The sequence below is a fragment of the Odocoileus virginianus genome, chromosome 10, assembly GCF_023699985.2.
Source record: "Odocoileus virginianus isolate 20LAN1187 ecotype Illinois chromosome 10, Ovbor_1.2, whole genome shotgun sequence".
NCBI lineage: Eukaryota > Metazoa > Chordata > Mammalia > Artiodactyla > Cervidae > Odocoileus > Odocoileus virginianus.
Window position 1 is genome coordinate 5,805,951 of NC_069683.1, and position 23,827 is coordinate 5,829,777.

Consider the following 23,827-nt stretch of genomic DNA (forward strand, 5'->3'; position numbering starts at 1 on the left):
AACATGGGAATTGGTTCCCTGACCAGGGACTGAACCCATGCCCCCTGCAGTGGAAGCACAGAATCCTAACTGCTGGACTGCCAGGTAAGTCCCACCATTTGCTTATTATGTGTAACTTTAGGCAAGCTATTCACTTTCTTCCTATGCCTCAGTTTCCTCATTTGTAATTAGAGATAAACAGCATCTACTTCATAAAAGTTTTAAGAATGGAATGAATATTTTAAAAGCTTATAACAGTATTGGCACCTATCAAGCACAAGGATAGGATAAGCTATAATAATTCCTGACTTATACACTAATTATGGTCAGAGTTGGTTTTATAAGCAGATTGTTTTTCCATTTCTACTCCATTACCTGTCACCTTGACATATGTTGTAGAGGAAGACACTTGGAAGTCAGATGGGGGGAAAACCTAGCTCCCTTCAATTCCTAGCTTTGTGGAATAGGGTGAGTTCTTGATCTGTGTTTTTCTTTTTCATAGTAGGGGGTAATCTTAATTAGACTTGGCTCACTAAGATGCTATGAGACTCAAATCAAAGAATATTCAAAATCTTCTATTAAAGTTTCATTTATCATCTTTCCAAGAGTTAAGAAATTGGTCAAAAAACAGCTGATACTTTAATTTAGTAGGAAACAGATGGAAGAGAATGCATTGGAAGATCAGGGATGGGGTGGTGGGAGACTATTTGTCCCACTTCCTGACTTTCTCAAGGGATAGACTTGCGTTCCAACACTATAAAATTTTCCTGGGCCTCCGAAAGGATTCTTAGCTAATGGGCAAATAGTACACACATGTTGTTATTTATTTTTCCTACCTAACCTACAATGGAGATCCAATAACTTTTCTGTACGTTGTGTATCACATCCCAGTAGGGTAAAATTAACCTAACGTTTACAAGAAAACTTTGTTAATATCATAAAGCAGATTAAAAGCTCCTTTCCATTTGAACATTTTAACCAGAGCAGTCGTTTCCCAAAGAAAAAAATTTGAAAGGGAAATCACAAAATTTAATTAGATCTTCAACAATAGCAGGTACTGGCTTCGATCTTACAGCAGCAATTAACTATATATTGGGCCCCTTTTCTCATCCATTAAATAGGGGTAACAATACACTCTTGACACAATTGTTCTGTGATTAAGAACAAAGGCTGAAGGGTGAACCTGCCAAGTCGCGGGGCCTCAAGTAAATCCCTTCTCCTTCTTGCCTTTGACAGAAATGGCACTATCATTCCCACTTCACAGGCAGATAAACCCGAAGTCGAGAACGCTCGGGTCCCGCTTCTCTACTTGCAACTCCGCAACCCCAAGTTCGGGTACGCCCAACTGCGGTGTCCACTGTGTCAGGTCTGGCAGCGTTGATGCTCTCTCCTCGAGCTGCGTTTGGCGGGGCTGGAGGCCGTGATAATTGCTCCCAATACTCTTGAGGAATCCGAGCCTAATCCTCAACGGCGCTTCAGGGACGAACAAACTTTCCAACCGTTCCTAACCCCGCCTAGAATAAAGGTCGCAGGGAACCATCTGCAGCAGCCACCGACGCCATCTTGTCCACTACGTGTGACGCCACACGTAGCGGAACACGTAGCGGAGAGCCAGCCCATTGGCTGAGAGATCCGAGGAGAGGCGCGCGAAGCCGGGAGAGGAGGGTATGGAAGAAACTACAATCCCAGCTTTCTTTGCGCGTGCCCACCGAGAGCGAAAGAGGAGGGAGTTTGAGTTCAGACCACAATTCCCAGAAATCCTCGCGATGTCTCTCCTTTGCTTTCAAAACGTGGAGGAAAAGAGGGACAGAAGAATGGAGATCTTCTGGTGTCCGTTCTTCGAAAGGCGGGAAAGGCGAACTACACCTCCCGACTTGCAACGCGCGGCTGCGCCTGCGCCCTGATACCTGTCGCCATCTTGCCCGTTCAGAGGCACCGCAAACAAACCCAATTCCTGGTGTCCCCTAGTCTTGGCGGAGGAGCCTTTTAGATGAGCTCAGAAAAGCCGGGCAGGTGGGTGACTCTCAGACAGAGTGCTGGGAAGAGCTGGCAGGATAGCCAGTCTGAAGGACCGCCGGGCCAAGCATTTGGAGCCTGGCTTGGGGCGCCCAGCCCCATCCTCCGTTGTCTCCTAACGGGATCGTGGGGCTCCCCGAGGTGGGCTTAGGGGAACTGGCAGGCCTGGTGCTGGAATTGCGGGGGTCCAGCTCCTGGGGGCCTGCCTGTGAGTCTTGGTCGTCTACCTGGCTGTCCGAGCGTCTACTCTTTCTCTCCGTTGTCCTCTCCGCTAAGGAGGGAACGAGGCGCTGATGCCTACCAGAGCCCTTGACTCCGGCTGCTGGTTCTTACAGAGCTTGGGTCGCGTACTTGACATTGGGGTGGGCGCTGAGCGGCACGGGTGAGGAGGGTGGGCGGGCTACTCTTGTTGTGGTGTTGCGAGAGTGCGTGTTTGGGGAGGGGGCGGGGCGGGCTACCTTCCTTGACACTGAGTCGTGGAAGGATTAGACAGGATTCCGTTTCCCGGAGCGGGCTCCGGCAGCCTCTGCCCAGGTTTCCAGTGCGATGCGGCCCCGCAGTAAGGTCCTCTGGCGGGGACGCATCGGGATGCCGTGACGTGGTGCTTGATTCCGGCGGTCGCCGGCCACCTCCAAGATCCTGTCGGGAGGCGGGGACTGGCTTGTGGAGGGAGCAGATTCCTTTGGCTCTGCCCCTTCTTCCTCTTCCCCACCCCTTTTCTTTATGTCATTCTGCCGACTGGGGCGCGCAGTTCAGTTCTCCTGGCTCTGGGTTGGTTCTTAGCTGAGAGGACTATGGGAAGTAGGGGGAGGGGGTTCAACTCCAGGCGTGGAGCTGGAGTTAGCAGCGCTAGCTCTTGGAAAAGAGATAGCAGTTATTATGGATCGGTGCCTGACTCCTCGTCTAGACACTGGGCTCTCTCATTCTTACATTCACTCATTCATTCATTCGTGTTACTCTTCCCAATCACTCATTTATTTAATAGATACAGCAGATCTCCTGTGGGCTAAGCAGGTATTGTGCAAGGGCCCAGCGTCGTTGTCTTTTTCTAGACCAGGGGATTACCAGTCCGAAGTTTCTGACATCTAAACTTTTGGTAAACGCTTTTGTAAAGACTTTGGGGTGTAAATTCGTCTTTCATTGTTAAGACGAGGAGACAGTTCCATTTACCCACTTAACATCTTAGGATCTTTGCATACTGTACCTCATGTAATTCATAGTGAGAAGCTTGGCAGAAGTCAAGTGAATTAATTGCCCAAGATTACATAGGTAGTGGCATTTATTTATTAAATAATGTGCCTGCCACTAGGATAAGAACTTCACATACACTGTTATTCAGTCCTCATAACTGGGTGATAAAACCTCTACTTTATAGTAACACATGTTCAAGTAGACCTGTTTACCCAGGATCACACAGCCAGTAACTCGTAAGATCTAATTAAAGCCTATAGGTGTCTGATACCTGTGTTCTTTCCATGTGATAGGCTGGAATAGTAAGCTCCCAAATGATTAAGTTCTTCATTTGTCAGAAGTTGGAAAGTGTGGAGGTGAAATAGGCTTTTGTGATACTTTTACTGGTGTTGCTTCTTAACTTGTGGATATCCAGGTGAGTGGGCTTTTGAATGTACTTTTGTAATGGGCTTTTGTAATTTGACTTTTTGGTTTTTGCTTTGGTAGGGAAGATAAGCTCTTTGGGGCTACCAAAAAGAAGCAGCAATGCCTGTTGTGTGGCCAACACTTTTGGATCTCAGCAGGGATGAATGCAAAAGGATTCTTCGAAAATTGGGTATGATTTTCATTTTTGATGTTTTGTGCCTCTGTTTGCTTTCTATTTGGGTCATGACTGTTGCATGGGTGTCATATTTCATGATGTGTTAGAAACCCTTTAGAGATATATAGTTCTTGTTTTACTCTTTGTTATTTTCTTAGGGCCTGGCATAGTGTTTTGCACACAGTAGATACATGAATCATATTAATAATAATAGCAGCTAAGAATTCTTCAGGGCTACTAGACTGAGTCCTTTACATTCAATATCTCTTTTAATTCTCACTCAAACCAGATACATATTTTTCTTTTTATGTCCGCATTTTACAGATGACAAAACTGAAGCTTAGAACCCAAACTAATTCTTTAGTAAGTCATGGGGTCAGAATTTCAACCCAGGGAATAGGATTCCAGTCTCACTTTAACATACTTTCAGCCTTCATGAGTGTGTGTGAATTACACGTGTGTGTGCGCATGCTGAGTCGCTCAGTTGTATCTGACTCTTTGCGACCCCATGGACTGGAGCCATACTGTTTCTGAATTCTGAGTTAGTGTAAGCTTTGCTGACTTTTGGACTGCAAGGAGATCTAGCCGGTCCATCCTAAAGGAGATCAGTCCTGGGTGTTCATTGGAAGGACTGATGTTGAAGCTGAAACTCCAATACTTTGGCCACCTGATGCGAAGAGCTGACTCATTTGAAAAGGCCCTGATGCTGGGAAAGATTGAAGGCAGGAGGAGAAGGGGACGACAGAGGATGAGATGGTTGGATGGCATCACTGACTCGATGAACATGGGTTTGGGTGGACTTTGGGAGTTGGTGATGAACAGGGAGGCCTGGCGTGCTGCGATTCATGGGGTCACAAAGAGTCGGACACGACTGAGCGATTGAACTGAACTGGAACAATGCTGACTTTCCTAAATTATATTTTACTATCAGTAATAAAACACCATTTACACTTGTAATGAATTATTTAGTGCTTCTTTTCCTTTAGGGCAGTCTTTCTCAAACAGCATTTAGGGAGAGAATTAAGCCCTAATGCTAAGGCCTTCACTGTATGTAATGAACCAACTTTTCTTCATGCATCTAGAATGGTATGTTATGTATTATCTTTGGGAAAATTGAGAAAAAAAGAGTTACTCAAATCATTTTCTGTATTCTGTGATTCAAATGAGAATCCTTGGTTGAGAAATGTAGCCTTAGACTCTAAGATTCAAGGAAGACATTTTTGTCTTATTTACCACTGTAGTCTCAGACCAGCACATAGTAAGGACTCAATAAATGAAAAAAATAATTTGGAAAAGAACATTAAATGTTTTGGCAGAGGATAGCAATTATTTAGATATCTGTGATTTTGAAGGGGAAAGTGAGGACTTTGAATTCACATAGATTTAGGATCTTGGTCCTGTTACTCATGACTGACATCCTGAAACAAGTTGTTTAATCTCCCTAAATCTATTGATACTTTTGTAAATGAAGGTAATAATATCTGCCTCATAAGTTTGTGGGTTAAGTATATACAAAATGGGCCTATCACAGTGTCCGACACAGCATTTTAAAGCAGTTGCTTTCAGACATTTATTTATTGCATTTATTATTGTTATTTGAATCATTTCTTCGCAAGAAATCTTTGTTGGAAATTCCTGTGCATAAATCTGAATCATAGCTAGTCTGGCCTTAGCTGCTAATAACCTCTGCCCTTTTCATTTCCCCTTAGGGGCTACCGTGAAGATTTCTGTATTTTAAACTATTTCTTAGCATTGTACTTTAGTCCCTTGGTTTTTTTGGTCAATTATTCCTTTATTTTGTTTTTTTTAAAATTTAACCTTATAAGTTAAACTTTTACTATCCATTCAAGGTTTTCTATACACTGATAGGCAATTGGTCTAACTTGCTAGCTACCAGTTATAAAGTTGGATTTGTATTTATTTCATAGCTGAAATAGTTACAGAGTTATTGTGATCTGTTCAGATCACAACTGCAGTTAGTTGCTTTAGTTTCTGGGCTTTTAAGACCTCAAATCAAGAGATTATGTTTAAATATAAAAATTGTAAGCTTTAAGTGTTAAATTTATTCTTAATTTTAGTCAGAGCTGTGTAGGTAATGTTGCTGAAGAGCTGCTTCTGTATTGAAGAGAACAGCCTTCCTATAGGGTAATGTCATCTTCAGTGATCCTTCTTTTGGGAGGTGAGCTTTGATAGTGATTTGCAGAATGACTTCCTCCTTGGCTCATTATCATAACAGTGAAACCTTTGAACTGCTTTCAGACCCTAGCTCTAGGTCCAGAGTTTAGAGAAGGTACTGTGTTTAAGAATTAGTTTAAAATATTTTAAGGATTAGCTTTTAAAAGATTCTTTTAAAACAGTTATACATTATTTTAACATAAGATGCTAAACATTTATATTTTACTTGTGAAAATGTTTGTTGCTCAGTTGTGTAGCCCACCAGGCTCATCATTCCTTGGGATTCTCTGGGCAAGAATACTGGAGTGGGTTGCCATTTCCTTCTCCAGGGGATCTTCCCGACTCAAGGATCAAACTCAGGTCTCCTGCCTTACAGGCAGATTCTTTACTGTCTGAGCCACGAGAGAAGCCCACATAGAAATTGGGATAGAGAATTTCTATCTCTATATAACTCTAACATGGGGCTTTATGAAATACAGTATTTATATTGAATGGCAGGTTTGTTTAAATGGAATGGGTTGAGGCTTTATTAAAATAGTTCAGCAGATCTTTTGTTTTCTGTGGTTTTTCATGTGGTAATTATTTCATTATACTTAAGTGTCATTAAAGTTAACACTGTAATAGAATGGTATCAAAAATAATACTAGAAATTCAACTGAGCTTGATATTTGTCAGAATCTTAGGATCCTCATCAAAATGGAAATCCACAAATGTGAATGAGGTTGGGAAGCTAGCAGATGTTCTTTACAGTGAGTGAATTTCTCATTGAATGAAGGGAAAGTGTGCCTTGGATTGTGTACCTATGAGAACTGTGTTCTGAGTTACAGTTTTGTGTGCGGTTGCTACCTCTTCTATCCATGACTTTTTAGTTATACTTGGAATGAGACTTGAGATGTCAAAAATCTTTGTCTTTAGTTAATTTCACTTTCTAAAAAATACTGTGAAATAGTGAAATTTTGATCACCATAAATTTCACAGGCCAAAAGTGAACCTTTTCCTCAAATCACTTCTCTCTGACCTCTCCATTTCTTTTTATGGTATTGTCATTCTCCTGAATATCTTGGAAACTGAAAAATCTGGTTATTTTCCATCTGCCATTCCTTCCACATTTAATCAATCACTGAGTCCTATCAAAAACTTTTTAGACTGGAAATAGTGGCTTTTTTTAGTCTGGCCCCAAATTATTTTTCTATTTTCATCCTTGTTGGATTTTAATCATTTTGAGGATAGGGACCTTGTTTTGTTTATATGAAGATTCGTCTTGGTACCTTGCAGTAGTAGTAGTGTTCAGTTAGTAGTTAGGTTTGAATTGGTGACTAGCCAAGTACAGACATATTTTTACTTTTCCTAGTATAAAACTCTCAAAATAGTGACTATTACTGGAAGTTTAACGTCTTTATGAAACATTATATGCTCATTTACTCTCTGTTCTTTTTGCATATTTGCTTTTCTCCCCGCCTGCCTAGAGCACAGTTCTGAGTAAAGCTTACGCTTCTAGACTAGATGATGTTTTTCCTCTGTGCCTTTACCACTGTGTTGTAAACTGTATCAGAATTGTCTGATGACTTGTTTCACAGTTACTTTATTCTAGAGTTAACTTCTTAAGGCAGGGTTTAGCATACTATCTCGTGTATATATAATGAGACTCAATACTGATTTGTTGAATAAAATACTTGATCAGTGAGGCATAAACATTTAGAGTATAGTGATTTCTTAAGTTATTCCCAGTGTCTTTCTGAACTCTACTTTGGTGTCTGATAAAAGCCGAGATATGTTTTTTGGAACGAAATTTTTCCAGGGAAACACTTTGTCCTTCCAGAGGGACCACATGAAACATCTACCTAATATCCTGTGTAGATTGAACATGCAGGATGTTTACACATGGAATAATTCAGCTGGACAAGACATGTCTATTTAATATGGTCAACTCACTCTTCTATATAAATTCTTTTTTTTTTTTTTTGACAGACTGTGGATAATATGAACTGAATGAGGCTACTATTTTACTGTTATTGTAGTATCTTGAATGCAGGTATGCATGCCTTAGTTATTTGGCTAAGGCATTGGCAAATGCTGGTAGTAAGTTGGATCTATTAAGAAGATAGCTATAGTCTGGATACTTATTTCCCATCATTTTGTTTTGTTCAGGTCTACTTGTCTCATAGTGTTTATGGTTTGAAACAACTATTTTATTATTTCTCATGATTCTATGGGTTGTTCATCTTGCCTGAGCTCGCTCTTATGGCTCTATTCAGCTGGTAGCTTAGCTGGTTAGTTGGGCTCAGCTAAGATGGCTGGGCCACGCTCTCCATGTGACCTTTCATCCTGTGCTTCTTCACAGCTTGGTGATCTTAAGGTTCCAAGAGAACAAGGCCCTGTGTGCAAGGCTGCTGTTTGCATCATGTATGTGATGTTCCATTGGCCAAAGCAAGTCACATGCCAAGTCCAGAGTCATTGTTGGAGGTACTATAGAAAGGTAGTACATGAGGAAGTATACTGAGAAGCACGCATGGTTCATTGGGAGCCACTGAGGGCTTTTTGGTTTTATAGTTTAACCATTACTAGGGACAACAGTTTCATTAAATAATGGTTGTTGCTGTGGAAAGTTAGTGAAACGAAACTGTCTGGAGTTAGGTTTCAGTGTATTATGTCCTGATTTCTGTAAGAGCGAAAATTCATGTTTGCTTATCAAGCCTTAGTCATTTTGCTGGTGGTTTCAATTTGTTGGTGGTTTCTTCAAGGTACCTTCAATGTGTCTTCTAGGACACTAGGTAAAGAAACTAGGATCAGAGATGAGAAAGGATTTACCCAAGGTCATACAACTGACGTCAGTGCTGGAGGCAGAATCTGGTCATTTGACTCTTGATCCAGTAGTTTTTCAGTTGCACGCTACTCACAGATGGAATATAGGTTGAATTCCTAGGCACGCTTAAGGAATTATTTCAAAATTTTATCAGTAAAGCTGCCTATCAATAATACTAAGAACTTCTCTTATCAGCCTTATTATACCACTGGGAACCTATTCTCAGTTGTTGGTAGCATCCAAGTTGAATGTTCTTCAGTGATGATATGTAAAGCAAAACATTTAGACTTTTCTTCCTAAACTTTTACACAAATGACTTCTGTGAGGCAGTAAAAAAGAAAATAAGATTATAAAAGCCACATTTAATGTATGTTAGTAGATAAAATTTTTGAGAGGACATTAATGAAATATTTGCATATTGATTTTTAGGTTTCCTGCCCTGAAGTTTCACTGTATATAGCCATAGTATTAAAATATTGATGGTCTATTTTGATAAAATAATTTTCTTCTTCTAGAATTGGAGGCATATGCTGGAGTTATCAGTGCACTTCGGGCACAGGGAGATCTCACCAAGGAAAAGAAAGATCTTCTTGGAGAACTCTCAAAAGTTCTTAGGTAAATTATCATAAAAGTTTGTGAGACATGACTCTAGAAATTTCATTTTGAGGTATTGTGATACTCTTCCCTCTTAGGCTGAAGACAGAGCTGTTCAGGTTGTTGGTACTTAGAGATCCCATCCCAGTTGTGTGCTTCATTACAGAACATTATGTAATTTACCATTTATTCTGTAATCTCATCAGAAAAGGTTTAAGGCAGGTTCTTTTAGCTTTGGGCCAGTTGGAAAAGGGAAATATGTTTAACCTGGGTAAAGGAAAGAAGAGCTGGCAGTGACTGGATATGAAGATCTAGGGTGGCCAAGTGACGTTTGTTAGGGTGTAGAAGAAGACACTAGGCAGTTGTTGTCTTAGTTGATAGAGATGGGTAGTGATTATATAGTCACAGCATTAGGGACAGTTGATCCCTTCAGCTTCCCACTAGTGTGGGACTTCATTAAAAAAAATCTGGTGAAAGGGATTCTTTGGTACTTTGCCTTGATCCATTCTTAACATCTTGAGCTTTCTCAGAAAATTCAGTTCTGTTTTAACTGAAATTTCCTTTCTACATTTAAGACCATTTTGTCTTATTTTTAAAGTGAAAATAGGGAAGAGATTTTTTTCCCCCCTATGTTCAATTAACAGTAAAGTAGGTATGTTATTAAATCCTGTCTTAATGCCTTCGTACTTAACAATTTATATTTTTTGTTTGTTGTTTATATTGCCTCATAAATTCTGCTTTTAAGCCCCTTAAATATTTTAATCAATTGTATAGATTTAGCTTCGCAATAAAGATTACAGTTTCAAGGGTGGTATTCATTTTATTGAGTATTTATGAATGGAATTGGTATAGCCTTTTTTTTTTAGTTGTTTAGATTTAACTTTATGTATATTTAATCAGGATCAACATAAGCACATTTTTACTGTAGTGGTGATGTGATATAGTACAGAAGACACATAGCTTCAGTGTTGAGTAATAAAGGAGTAATATCCTGGTATCAAGTTTCATACCATATAGCTATAGGAAACATTATCTTATCACTTTTATTTCTTTATTATATTCACTGAACATAAAATTTTAGACTCTTAAGCTTTAGAAAGGACTTTCTTTTGAGGGTCAAAATCTCAGTAACCATGATTAGCAGTCATTCAGTGGTTTGTATTTTTAGATAACCGGAACCTCTGCTAATCTTGACTGGTCTGACATTTCTGAGTTTTGGATGTTAATGACTTCATAGCAAACTGAATTTGTCTTTCTGTGATTTGTAATTTGTATAATTTTATAAATTTATAATTTGTAATTTTTAATTAGAATTTAGTTACAGATTCTCTCTACAATTGTAATTCTCTCTACAATTACACAGAATCAGTCTGAATCCTTTTCTATGACTTTAATTAAAGCATCTGAATATATATATATGTATATATATATATATTAGACCCTTGTCTTTATCTTTTTTACACATCAATTCCCCTCCTCCCCCACAAAAAATGTTGACTTAAACATTAATAAAAGTATAGAGAAGAGCTGCCTGCTTGGCAGAGTTCTATAATGGCTATTTTTTTTCATAGCATCTCAACAGAACGCCACCGTGCTGAAGTTCGGAGAGCAGTAAACGATGAACGGTTAACAACAATTGCACATAAGTAAGCCATTAGTCATACCACCCCTGATTTTTCATGACTTAGTATACCATAGTTTTGAAACAGTCTTCCTATTGTGTAGAGGTTCCTGAGTCTTTTATCTTGATAGTAATATCTCTGTACTCAGGGATCCTAACCATAGCTGTGTTAACTGTTTATTCTATTGGTTATGTTTTGCATTTATTTGGTTAGGCAAGCTTTAAGTACTCAGGTCAGATCCTGTTACAATGTAATCTCTGTGTACCTAAAGGCCTCCACAGTTTAGCAGGTGATTCCTTTACTTGAAACAAAGTTTAATAACAAAGTACCCTGCTCCCCAAATTTGACAGCCCCATAGAGGTTCTTTGTAACAGTATTTGATATGTATACATATTGCTTTATAAATAGGCATTATAAATATTTTGACTCATATTTCATGTATTTTGAGATTCAGAAAAAAGGATTCTAACATATAGCCTGGTTTTAAGAAATATGAATACAGTATATTTTAATTTACTTTGAAAAGTCAGCAAGATAAAATTATAAAGAATTTTTATCAAATTGCTTTCAAATCATTATAACTATTTGATAGATGGGGTGGAGGGTGGTAGAAGATAGGGCCTGAGCATTAACGGAGTATGTATGGAGAGAGTGCCTCCTGAAAAATAGAAAAGAGCAGAAATTATCCTTTAAATGTTAATGCAAGATGGTAGGAACATTTTATAAAATAAGGTATGTTATAGAATAATTCATTTGCTTTTTATTTTTGTCTTAATATGAAGTAAAGCTAAAAGAAAAATTTTGATACCTTTCCATTCTGTAATAAATAGTGCTTTTAACCCAATTGGCAGTATTAGTATTGACCCCGAAGATCCATTAGCTTCATATTGTACTTCTCTGTTCCTCATTTTACTTGACTGATAAAATGGGGTGCTACCTTTTTAACTGCATAGTTTGAAAGATAAACAGTTTGAATTTGGAGATTTTCCAGTGGTAGATATCTGTGCACTGTAGAAATTTGAAAATTTTCCTCTAGTGACATTAAGTATTGTTAGGCCAACATGGCTGAAACATTTAAATATTAATGTGCTCCTTCTTTTAAATTTCTCTAAACTTTTAAATTGGGATACTCTAAAAATAGTAACTGAGCCTAGATTCTAATTTGAGAACTGGTAATAGGAAACTTACGTGCTAGATAATGAGGTAGTGAATAGTAGTTTGCATTCAGAGGCACTTAGAGACAAAATTAGTACCTTAAAAACATTGGAACAATATTGTGGGGCAATTAGTTATAAGTTGATGCATCAGTTTCATACTTAAAGATAACATTTATTTAGTCTCCTTTTCCTTTTTTCCCCTTTAAAGAATGAATTTATCCTTATATTTGGGTGAAAGACCAAGTTACAGGTATGCAAATAGGTTATTATTATTTCAGGCTTTTTCTTGTATTTATTTCAAAATGAAGCTCTCAATTATTCAGGGGCACATACTTCATTTACGAATTAACCGAGCCCCTTGCTTTTCCTTCTCTTCTCCTCCTCCCCTTCCTAATACTGCCCACCCTTTAGCTATTTTGCTGCTTTAAAGTAGTCAGAGGGTGGGAAGGGAGAGGAGGTGAATATTTTAATTAGTTATTTTACTACTTGTTAGTTGTTCTGGAAAAGGTTTGATGGAAGAAATTATAAGTATTTGCCAAAGTATTTTGGTTAATATGTGAGTTTCTTTAATCTGTTTGACCTCTCCCTTTCCCTCCTCTCTCTATTAGCATGGATAATTGAGAGTTGGCTTTTACCTACCTGTTTTCTCTTTTTTTCTCTCCTTTTCTGATTTCTTTAATACATGAATTTAATTTTTTGAAAAACGTTTACTTCAGTGTATAATTTTAAGCTTCTCAGGCCTTTCCATACTCCTGTTTTAATATTTGACATTGTGGTTTTAGTTTGACCAGATGTTGTATTTACTTGTGGAGCCCAAGGGGCAATGAGTGGGTAATGCTGAGGAAGACATAGATCCCTCATTCTGTCCGTCTCCTTTGCCCCCTGTAGCAACAGAACCTAGTTCTAAAGATATAGGATATAGATATAGGAGGGTTTCATACTCTGAGCCTGGAAAAGTAACTTGAGCCAAAGGAGGAATGCATCTGAACTGACTGCATTCCCTTTCTCCTCTCCCTTCCCTCCCCCACTCAAAACTGCAGCTTAGGCCAGAAGGAATGTTTGAAAGGTGAAAAGAAAGCCAAGAAGATTGAGCACAAAGGAGGTGGAAACAAAAGGAGTCAAGTGTCTGGGATCAAAGAAAAGCCTTGCTTGAACCATAACACGTTTTTATTATTTGATACTCTAATTCAGTTTTGAAACGTGTCAGAATATTATAGTATTAAAGCCTGGAATGTTAAGAGGCCTCACAGTTTTTAATTGGGCCACTCTTGGCAGCATTGTATCTAGAGAAAGTACCTATCCAGAATTACTGATCTCTTAACTCCTTCCCCATCAGCTAGACGTTCATGGATACTGTGTGAGTCTCTGTGAGGATTTCGTGCTGGTGCCGTGCACACCAAAGGATGCAAGGGCCAAGGTAGTTCTACTAGTGTCAGACTTCTCAGAAAAGGGGCTTGGAGCAAGGTTTCCATCCCCCTCTTGCTATATTTAGTATAAATAAAGAAATGTTCTCTGAAACTTAGAAATCCCAGGGAAGCCATGGAATATGTTTACAGAAACCTGTAAAATTCTTTTTAGATGATTTGTGCAACTAATGAATATATACATCGTCTTTAATAAGCAAATAGGAATTTTTAATCTAATTATAACATGATGAGTAATTTTTCACTCACTTAAAAAAATTGAGCACGTTTGTGTGAGTAGAAATTTGGAAGATTTATAGATATTTTTAGAAATTGCAGTTGTGTTTTTTGCACTGCAGATTCTGTCTTTTCAATAGCATATATATTCGTGTGCTTAAATTATTAATCTTCCATAATTTCTGCCACTCTTTAACAGTGTACCAGGTAAGTGTAGACATCATTTTATTTGTGTGGTAAACTTTCATCAAGCAAATTTATTAGTGACATTCTAGTAAAATGGTAGCAAAATAGGAGTAAGCCAAGAAAATACTGAATAGCTTTTAAAATTTTTTCCCTTTGACAATCAGTATTAGCCCTTTTCTGTCTCTCTTGTTTGTACCATTCTCTATTTCAAAACTAGCGTCAACTTGGAGATTACATGATAACAGATTTGTGAGGATTATCTGGGTTTTAGGAATCCCTCTTTCCCGTGTCTTAGGTAGGCCTGTGTTTTGCAGATTTCCCACAATAACTCAGTTGGATTCATCAACTCCTAGAAATTCTTTTCTTAGCTGAATGTAAATTCTTCTCAAGGTGTAATTTGTTTCATTCATTGAAAGTTTGTAGATTAGACAACAGTGTCTAGTTAGTATAAATCAAAGGCAAAAGTTAGACATGAAACACATTTGAAAATTTTTATACCTTCTACTTGTGATGTGGCAGTTCATTCAATAGCATGATGTATGCTTGTTAAAGGAGCTGTTTAGTAACTGTGTGACCCTAAGCAAGTTATTTAACCTCTTGGTAACTCAATTTTCCCATCTATAAAATGGAGATGATAATATTACCAATTTCATAGGCTTGAAAGAATTATATGAATTAATACAGGCAAAATATTTAGAACAATGTATCACATGTACTAAGTGCTAACTGATGTTAACTATCATCATCACCATCATCATCATTTTTCCACTATCCACTAATAAGGGCTTTTGTGTACTCTTAACAGGAATCAGTGGATATGCAGAATCTTAAACTCTAGGTTGGGTTGTAGAATCTTTGGTTTTGAAAAAGGTGCAGAAGTATTTCCAACTTAGTGAAGAAACTGATTGATTGATTCTGGGTGAATTTTAAACCTTGACAGTCACCGTTAGTTAGACTGCTGCCTTTATTGAAGCCAAGCAAAGGGAAGCGAAAAGCTGTCTTTTCATGCTTCAACCTCTGTTTGGACTCCTAGGATAAAATTTGCTCAACAAGTTTAGAGTAAAATTGAGAATAGTGTCTGCTAAGGAATAGAGTTCAGTTGCCTCAAACATCTCTAAGAGTGAAGAATGATATAAATAAGTAAAATTAAAATAGTGGCAGATTTCTTCCAGTGTCCTCAGATCCAGTCTATTTTTTTTTAATAGAAATGATAGTAATATAACACATTGTCAGTGACACCTGCAGTGATATGTGCAGCTTCACACCTCCCAGTACCTAGTCTCCCTCGTTTACTGCCTCAGTTTCCCTTCTTTGAAAGCCTTAGAACCTCTGGCCATGCAGGCAGTTAGGATAATTTTGCAAAAATTCAGTGAATTTCATCCTTAATTATTAAGGAAATTCTGATTTTTGAAATTGAGTAATTTTTACCTTTCTAGCCTAATTACAACATTAAGTTCTAAAAGTTGGTAGAAATACTAGTTTTCATCTTTAATACCAACCAGATTTAAAGTAATGAAAATAATGTTGATGTTTATTTACAAGGCATGGGACAGTTTTTCACAGTTTCAGAGATGTTCATTGTAAGATTCAGATTATGGAATAAAATGTGCGAAAACCTGAGTGTATGTAAGATTTCTTAAATTCTGATTTTTATTCATAGTTTCAATCTTGCTTAAAATAAAGCCTCTCCTGTTCACTCAGAGTACTTTTTTATAATTTAAAAAGTTATATTTGAATATATGTATTTGATTCAGTTTTAGCAATCGAGAACTCTTGTAGCAGCATTTTCTTTTTTGTTTAGTATGTCTGGACCTAATAGTTCCTCAGAATGGTCCATTGAAGGTCGTCGCCTGGTACCCCTGATGCCCCGGCTGGTTCCCCAAACTGCCTTCACTGTAACAGCGAATGCTGTCGCCAACGCGGCCGTCCAGCACAACGCGTCTCTCCCGGTGCCTGCGGAAACGGGAAGCAAGGAAGGTGAGCAGAGGTGTCCTTCAGTGTGCAGAGGCGACTTTTCTTGGATTCTTCAAAGAACACTTGTCTTATTTTCCATCTGTTTTTGTCCCAGTATTTAAACGCTGTGAAACTAGTGAATAACTCTTGTTCTGAAACTAGAAACTGCCAAGTTTTTAGTCTCAGCCAAAATTAAATATCCCTTTTGTTCAAAGTGTGAATTACATTAATCACAAAATTGCAAAAAGCCTTGGAATGAATTTTTTTGATAGGAACCTATCTTGTTAGAAGTGGATAAAATGGGTGACATAGAAAATTAATAAGGCAATAGAAGTCATTTATAATAGCTGCCGGAGAAAGATGCTGAACTGATCCTTTAGAAAATAAAGTTCTGTTTTTGTCTTCTGGAATCAATGGTATATGCTGCTTCTCTGTTCCAGGCAATGTGTTGGATCTGTTAGGGGTTACATGGCTGATGGAGAAGGCTTTCTTGTTATTTCATCTAGTCATCACATCACATCACAGATGCTTTAAAATTCCTTGGAGTCTCCTAAGGTCACCAAGAGTAATATTAAATTTGAGAGTGCATGTTTTGAGTTGACTTCAGTAGCTTAGTTTGGTGTTATATGAAAATGACCCTGAAAATAATGCAGTTGTCAGATTATTTTGGGGAATTATCTTTTTTTGACTATGGATTGTGGAACAGAGTGAGACATTCCTTTCCTACATGCCAGACTGTTTTACACCTAAGGAAGCTGTATTTAGGGAGAGACAGTTATCGGTGTTCAAACTTGGCCTTCATTGAATTCCTGTTTTCTTTGTTGCAGGAGAGATATCTTTCTTCTCTGCCTTCTTTTATCTTTTCTGTTTACCACCTCTCTGATTCAGTGGAAAGACTATAAAATTTTTGATAGTTCTAATCTAGGTTTGAGTCCTCATTTGTCATTTCCTTGCTTTGTGACCTCCACCCAGTCTTTTAGCTTCTGTGAGCCTTGGGTTCCTCATCCTTAAAATGAGGATGTGGTGTTGTGAGATTAGTGATAATATATGGGAGGAATTTAGCATAATCCATGGTACTCCTGCTTGTTGCTGTTATTCAAGCAGTTAAAATACGATGTTGTTATTACCTTAGTTATTATTGCACTGTTTAGATGGCAAGTGACTAGTGATTGTTTATAAGAGAAACTTAGCTTGGTTCTCTCTGGGGGCTAAGTTGGAAATTTCTGTGGTTAGGGAAAAATGATCCGTAACTCCATCATTGGTACTGCTATTAATATTAGAAAATAAGTATATGCTTTTTGTCCAACTCCTGCCATGAATAAATAATGATTTTCATTATTCTCAGTTTTGACCTTGGTTTCTTTGTAACTGTGCTCTTCTCTATTGTCAATACCACCTGTAGACAGCTGCTAAATACTTGGGGAAAACCTAGTTAAGTGATGATTTTCAGGAAAGGTTATTAATTTTTTTAACCTGTGGACCTAATTCCTAGTATTGACTGCTAACTTCTGGTTATATGGAAATGTTAAAATTGGCCTGCAGTAAAAAAAAATTGTCTTTGTGTATGCGTGGACAGTTTTGGTGAAAGTTAACAGCAGACTTTTTTATCGTTCCTTCAGTAGTGGTTTGCTATTCCTACACAAGTACCACGTCAACCCCAACCTCTACCCCTGTTCCAAGTGGCAGCATAGCAACGGTTAAGTCTCCAAGACCTGCCAGTCCTGCCTCCAATGTAGTTGTCTTGCCAAGTGGAAGTACTGTTTATGTCAAAAGTAAGTGATATTCTCAGTGTTATCAGGGCCATCTTGGCTAAAAGCTACAGCATAGGCTCTGATTAGATCTGCCTTCCTGATTAATTCATTGGCCCACCGGCTATTAGCAGTGGTTAGTTTTTGAACGTTGTAAAGAATTCCTTTCTTTACACATGACTAGGTATATATTGCTTTTTAATAATTTCCGGGGGTTGACTATGTATCCTTTTTTCTGTTTTCTGTGGGGAATCTGCCTTAAACAGTGCTATCCTCTTAAGTATTCACTTGTTCTGATTTTCATGGAATACAAACGTGAATAGAAACTAAGAGAGTGTGCTTATGTCATTTATTTATTGTTTATTCCTATAATTGTAGTCTTTGTAGTGTTTTTAAAAATTATGCAACATGTCTTCTAATTGTTAAATTTCAGTGACGCATTCTAGAGCATCTTTCTTTCATATTTCTAGTTGACTGTAATTTTTTGAGGTTTATTTGCAGTTTTTAACCCTTTGATTCTACCCTGTGAAGCATTTTGATGTCCAGTTCATTTTTTGCTTTCAATGTCTGTTATGTCAGTATTGATTTGCTTTTAGTGTTAACTGGAGATCATTACTATTTGACTTTGGTTTTTCTCAGTATAGTTATAAACTTAATTTCTTTGTAACTTTTAGAGGTGGACTTTACTCTTTTAGACAGAAAAAATTTTAGGTCATTGTCAGTCTTGGTTAGAGTCTAAAACTTGAAGGTATAAGGAGTTATGTTTTATCACCAATTCCATGAGTCATGCTGTGTGCTTTTGTGGATGTCTGCTTTATAAAGATTTCCTATGTATATTGCAAAATTTTATGTTTTTCATTTGATTTTTTTCTTAAGTATAAGACAATTGAGGCTTTAGTACATAAAAATAATTTTAAACTTTGGGAGTATTATACCTGATTTCTGTGAATTTAGCCAAAATGGTCTTTTAAAATAACTGTAGAGGTCTATCTTTTAATTGTTTTTTAAATGTTGAAAGTGAATCCCAAATATGAAGAAAGCATTTCATATAATACATAGCTTGAAGTAACTCAAAGTTTATTGTTTTATTCTCAGAAATCACACAGGCAACATTAGTTTGAGATATAATCATTCATTCTCCTAACTTCATACGTGCAAGGCACTGTACCAGGGAAACAAACCAATAAGACTGAGTTGTTGCCCTTTGAGAGCCCCTTAATAACAGGAGATGTGCAGACTGACTGCCACATTGCCATGGGATAAGTGATACCGAAAAGAATGTATGAAGTGCTTTCCAAGCTCAGAGGAGATATGGATTAGCTTTGCTTGGAGTAAGGGAAGGCTTCACTGAGGAAATAGCTTACAGGATGATGATCGCTGGATGGTGAAGAGGTCACTGATGGTATGTGGTGTTCCCCAAAGAACGAGAGTATATAAAGATTCTACATGGTTAGAGTATGTGATAAGTTGGCTTTGGGGAATGGTGAGCATGTCAATTTGCAAGGATTATAGGGTGGGTGGAATAGGGTATTGTGTTCTTAGAAAGATATGGGACCTTGAATGAGACAGTAATGATTTTTGTGCCTTATCTTGTAGGGAGGTAAAACTAAAAGATTTGAGGCAGGGCACTGGCATGATTAGATGTGAGATTTTTTAACTTTGTAGGTTGAAAGGTAGAATGGAAGTGGAGAAATTAGAAGCATGTACACCTTTTAGGAGGTTGTTGCTGAAATACAGGCAGGAGATAAGGAGGCCTAACATGGCTGTAGGGTTAAAGAAAGTCAGGAAGACATTCAGAGATAGCTCCCCTAAGGGAAGATTGATAGAACTGTCTGATTGGGCATGAGGCAAAGGGAGAGGTCAAGGATGACTGATGACACGATCATTTTAAAATGAGGTATAAAATACAAGGTTAGATCGCTATAAAATGTAACCATGTTGTGATTGCCTTACAGGTGTTAGCTGTTCAGATGAAGATGAAAAACCCAGAAAACGAAGGCGAACAAACTCTTCTAGCTCCTCGCCTGTTGTCCTCAAGGAAGTTCCAAAAGCTGTTGTTCCGGTCTCAAAGACGATCACTGTGCCTGTGAGCGGCAGTCCCAAGATGAGCAACATCATGCAGAGCATTGCCAACTCCTTACCACCCCACATGTCTCCTGTGAAAATAACCTTCACCAAACCGTCAACACAGACGACAAACACAGCAACACAGAAGGTGTGTGGTAGAGGGAATCTCTGTCTGCCAGGTGCTGTTTTACCCTCGTTCAGTCAGTGTGGTTCAGACTTAACAAACATGCACTGAGTGCTTACTATGTGCTTGGCATTAGGTGGGAATATTCATGACTTTCTTTAATTCTACATATAAAGCTTTGGGTTAGATACTGTTATTTTACTTTTTGTATATGTTTTTGTAGATGAGGCTCAGAGATGCCACATGACTTGCCTGATAGGACATAGCTAGCAAATCTTCTAAGACTTCCATTTATTTCACTTTTATGGTTCTTATTTGGAAAAAAAATTAAAATATAGAGAATTCTTTCAGCCTATATTTGGATAACTTTACCTTTAGGAACTCAGTATTTATGTTGCCAGAGTAATGAAGTTGTCAGACAGAGTTAGGTGTTTCATAGAAGAAAGGAAGGATATGATTAAGTGAATAATTGTTATCATATTATTTTTTTAATTCTTGAAAGCTATCATTGATTCATTTCTAGACTCTTCTGTCAGTATGATCAAGTCATCAGTATTTGGTCAATTTTGTTATTAGAACCCTCTACTTCCCACACTAATCTGGAAACTGATGGTACGCTAGGCTTGTTACACACTGCTGTGTCTATGATCTCCCTTCACTGTCATTCTGATCTTCCCCTTTCTTGGTTTATTTACAAATTTGCTGAAGTATATCCTCCAGTAGCTTCTTGGTATATGGGTGGGGTGGAAAGTAGAGTTGTTAAGACCTTGTGTGTGTGCGTGCATTTGTGTGTGTGCGCGCACGTGTACATGTGTGTGTATATGCTCAAGTTCTGTCCAACTCTTTGCAACCCTGTGGACTGTAGCCCTCCAGGCCCCTCTGTCCATGGGATTGTCCAGACAAGCATATGGGAGTGGGTTCCTCCTCCAGAGGATCTTCTTGACCCAGGGATCAAGCCCATGTCTCCCACATCTCCTGCATTGCACCTGGATTCTTTACCACTGCGCCACCTGGGAAGTCTTTGAGACCTTACATGGTAGACTGAAAATTTCTTTATTCTGCCCTCCTACTGTCTTGATGTCAATTTAGCAAGGTAAGTTTTCTAGGTGAGAGGTTATTTTCCTTGAGAATTTCGAAGATGTTGCTTCATTGGCTGTTGGTTTACAATATTGCTTTTGAGAAGTCCAGTAATGCCATTATAATTCCAGACCCTCTTTTTCTCTTGGAAAGCTCTTAGTAACTGTCAGAGTTCTTAAAATTCAAGGTAATTTTCCATGGTTGTGGGTCTTTATTTTATCCATTGAGTTGTATACTCAGTGGCCCCTGTTATTCTTAGTCACTCCTATCCTTGAATTCTGGAAAATTTTTTGAATTATTTCTCTTATTTTTCTGTCTTTTTTTGAATCACCTCTTATTCTGGATATTGAATGCTTAGATTGATCCTTTAATTTCAATCTTTCTCATCCCCACTTTCCATTTGTTTGCTTTTTCTACTGTAGTAAAGTAGTTAAAAGTCTGGATTTTAGAAGTAGACGTCCTGAATTTTGAATCTTACTAGCTGTGTGACTTTGGGAAAACTAAACTCTAGATGTAAGTTTTTCTGTTGTAAAATAGTGAGAATAGTATATCTATTTTATAGAGTTTTAGGGTGTAAATAAATGAGATAATAAATGCAAATGCGTAGGATAGAGCCTAGCACATAGTAAATGCTCTGTAAGTATTATTTTCTTTATTTTTTAATTTTACCCTTCATTACTTGTCTGTAATTTTTCACTTCGGTTTTTCTGTTTAAAATTTCTAGTAACTTTCTTGCTCTCTGAAAGTTCCTTTTTTTTTTTTAAATAGTATCATGCTCTTTCACGGTCACTATGTTCTCTTTTCTAATGATATGATAATTAAAAATATTTTTTTTCTTTCATATTTTCTCTCATAAATTTCTTTTACCTATTTATTTTGATCTCTGTCTTTAATTTCAGTTTACTTAAATGTTGGCCACATCTATGTATGGAAATAGGCACTAAAAAGCTGATGAAAGCTTGTGAGTTGGATGGGACATAACTGGCAGGTGACTTTCATTGTGGGTTGACTTAGCGGGGCTGTTCTGTTGATAAACACTCAGTACCACTTTACCTCCGCCAGTTGTCATTCTCATTAAGGCTTTTTCATGGACTGGATAGATTCTTTAGAGAAGAATCTTCTAGTCTTCACCTACAGTAGTAAGCCTGTCTGCCAATATTTTGGGAACAAAGGGAGGGAGAGGTCTGGATAGTCTAATCATTCAATACATAGACTTTACTAAATCCCTCTGTTTTCAGCATAGCACTAACTCTCCTCAGCCTTGTATCATCAGATTCCCTTGGATTCAATCTCTCCCTCAAGAGAATAAGTTTTTAGTCTTCCTTTAGGATAGGGGAGATTAGCTGGGGATCTTAATGTTGCTTAAACAGGTTTTCAACTGATTTCCATTTTTTTAATCCCTCTGTTACCCTCACTTCAGAAGCATCTGGTACTCTCAAGTTCCTGAGTCTTTCTGGGATTCTCTGAAAGCTGTCTGATTTTTTGTTTCTCTGCTTGCTGGTCTTACATGTTCAGTGTTTTGAGTATGCTTGATTGGCTATTACTTCTCTGTTTTCCACTTTTCAAAAACTTGGTAGCTGTTGTCTCCTTTCCATTTTAACATTTTGGGTTTATGTGCCTCTTCTGAAAAATCCCTTCAGACTGTTTTAGAGGGATTTGGGGGAAGGAGTAGAGGTGAATTCTTGTTTTCAATAGTTTGTCTTTCCTACTTTAAAATCTTCAGATCCATGATAACTTTCATTTAAAGAAGCTCCTTGAGTTTCTTGAAAAGATGTCATTATATAATATATAAAAATTTTAATTTTCTTGATAAACTAGAAATGATAATGAGTTGATCTGTGGAATATAATTCTGTCTTCAGTCTTAGGATGAGGCATTATAGTTTAGTATTAAGAATCAGGTAAGGATTTTCGTAGTCAAAGAGGCCTGGGTTAGAACCCCAGCTCTTCTTCCAGTATGTCCTGAGATAAATTAGTCTTTCTAAATCTGTTTATCCATCTGTGAGATAAGGATAATACCTATTTTATAAGGTTATTGCAAGGATTAAATGAGACTGGGTATTTTAAAGTACACAAAATGTATGTACTCAAAAAATGTTAGGTCCCTTCCCTTGCTGGTGTTTTAATGGAAAGCAGTGTCACCTAACATTAACTTTCTAATCTTTTTTGGTAGACTTATATAAAAATATTCTACTGGAAGACATAAAACCTATAAACCAAGTCAGTGAACTTAAAAAAAAATTTATTTATACTATTGGGAATGAACTGTTCCAAATAATGAGTTTATTTCACTAAGCTTCCCCCTTAATATATAGAAATTGACTATTTTTGCTGACTTCTTAAATGTTACACTGAATATAATTTTTGTATTTGTATTTGATGGCTCCAAGGTAATCTTTCTGAATATCAATTTTTATATATTTTAATTATTGTTTTCTGGGCAAGCTGTGTATTAGGTGTCTTTAGCCTGCTATACTCCAAGAATATTTAAATCTACTTCTGTAAATTTTTACTACCTTTGCTGGATCCATTTCATTAGTAATTCTCTTCTCGTCTCCCTCTTCTCTTCTGCTCTTTTGATATTTGAGAAATAATGTAGCAAAGTTATAGCTAAAAGAGTACCCACCTCCAGTCCATGTCCTTTTATTTCCTTATTCTGTTTTATTATACTTTTATTCATTATACTTATAGCTCGTGGACATTATGTTACTTATTTGTTTATTTTCTATTTCTCCCATACAGTATAAGTTGTTACTGAAGGTAGAGACTTGGTCTTATTCATTACTATTTCCTAGTGTTTAGAACAGTGCCTGACATGCAGTAGGTGTTAACTAATATTTGTTGAATGAATAAGTATATATGGTTATAGTAATCACTCTCAATCTCTCTTGAGCCTCAGTTTCTTTTAAAAACAGA

General features: G+C 37.5%; 1 protein-coding gene across 14 annotated transcripts in view; it reads left to right on the top strand.

Annotated features, from left to right (window-relative positions):
• Positions 1-1,717: 1,717 nt before the first annotated feature.
• Positions 1,718-23,827, top strand: part of EMSY (EMSY transcriptional repressor, BRCA2 interacting) — a 79,913-nt gene continuing 57,803 nt past the window's right edge. For 3 of the 14 annotated variants that reach the window (XM_020892767.2, XM_020892765.2, XM_070472945.1), the window contains exons 1-8: positions 1,721-1,992; positions 3,673-3,781; positions 9,260-9,359; positions 10,910-10,984; positions 12,326-12,367; positions 15,745-15,920; positions 17,516-17,668; positions 19,600-19,859. In XM_020892767.2, coding sequence (XP_020748426.1) covers positions 3,712-3,781; positions 9,260-9,359; positions 10,910-10,984; positions 12,326-12,367; positions 15,745-15,920; positions 17,516-17,668; positions 19,600-19,859 — 876 coding nt within the window. In that variant the 5' untranslated portion in view covers positions 1,721-1,992; positions 3,673-3,711. Of the gene's footprint in view, positions 1,993-3,672; positions 3,782-9,259; positions 9,360-10,909; positions 10,985-12,325; positions 12,368-15,744; positions 15,921-17,515; positions 17,669-19,599; positions 19,860-23,827 lie in introns of those variants that run through there. The other 11 variants (XM_070472948.1, XM_070472946.1, XM_020892769.2 and 8 more) reach the window with 9 other exon arrangements.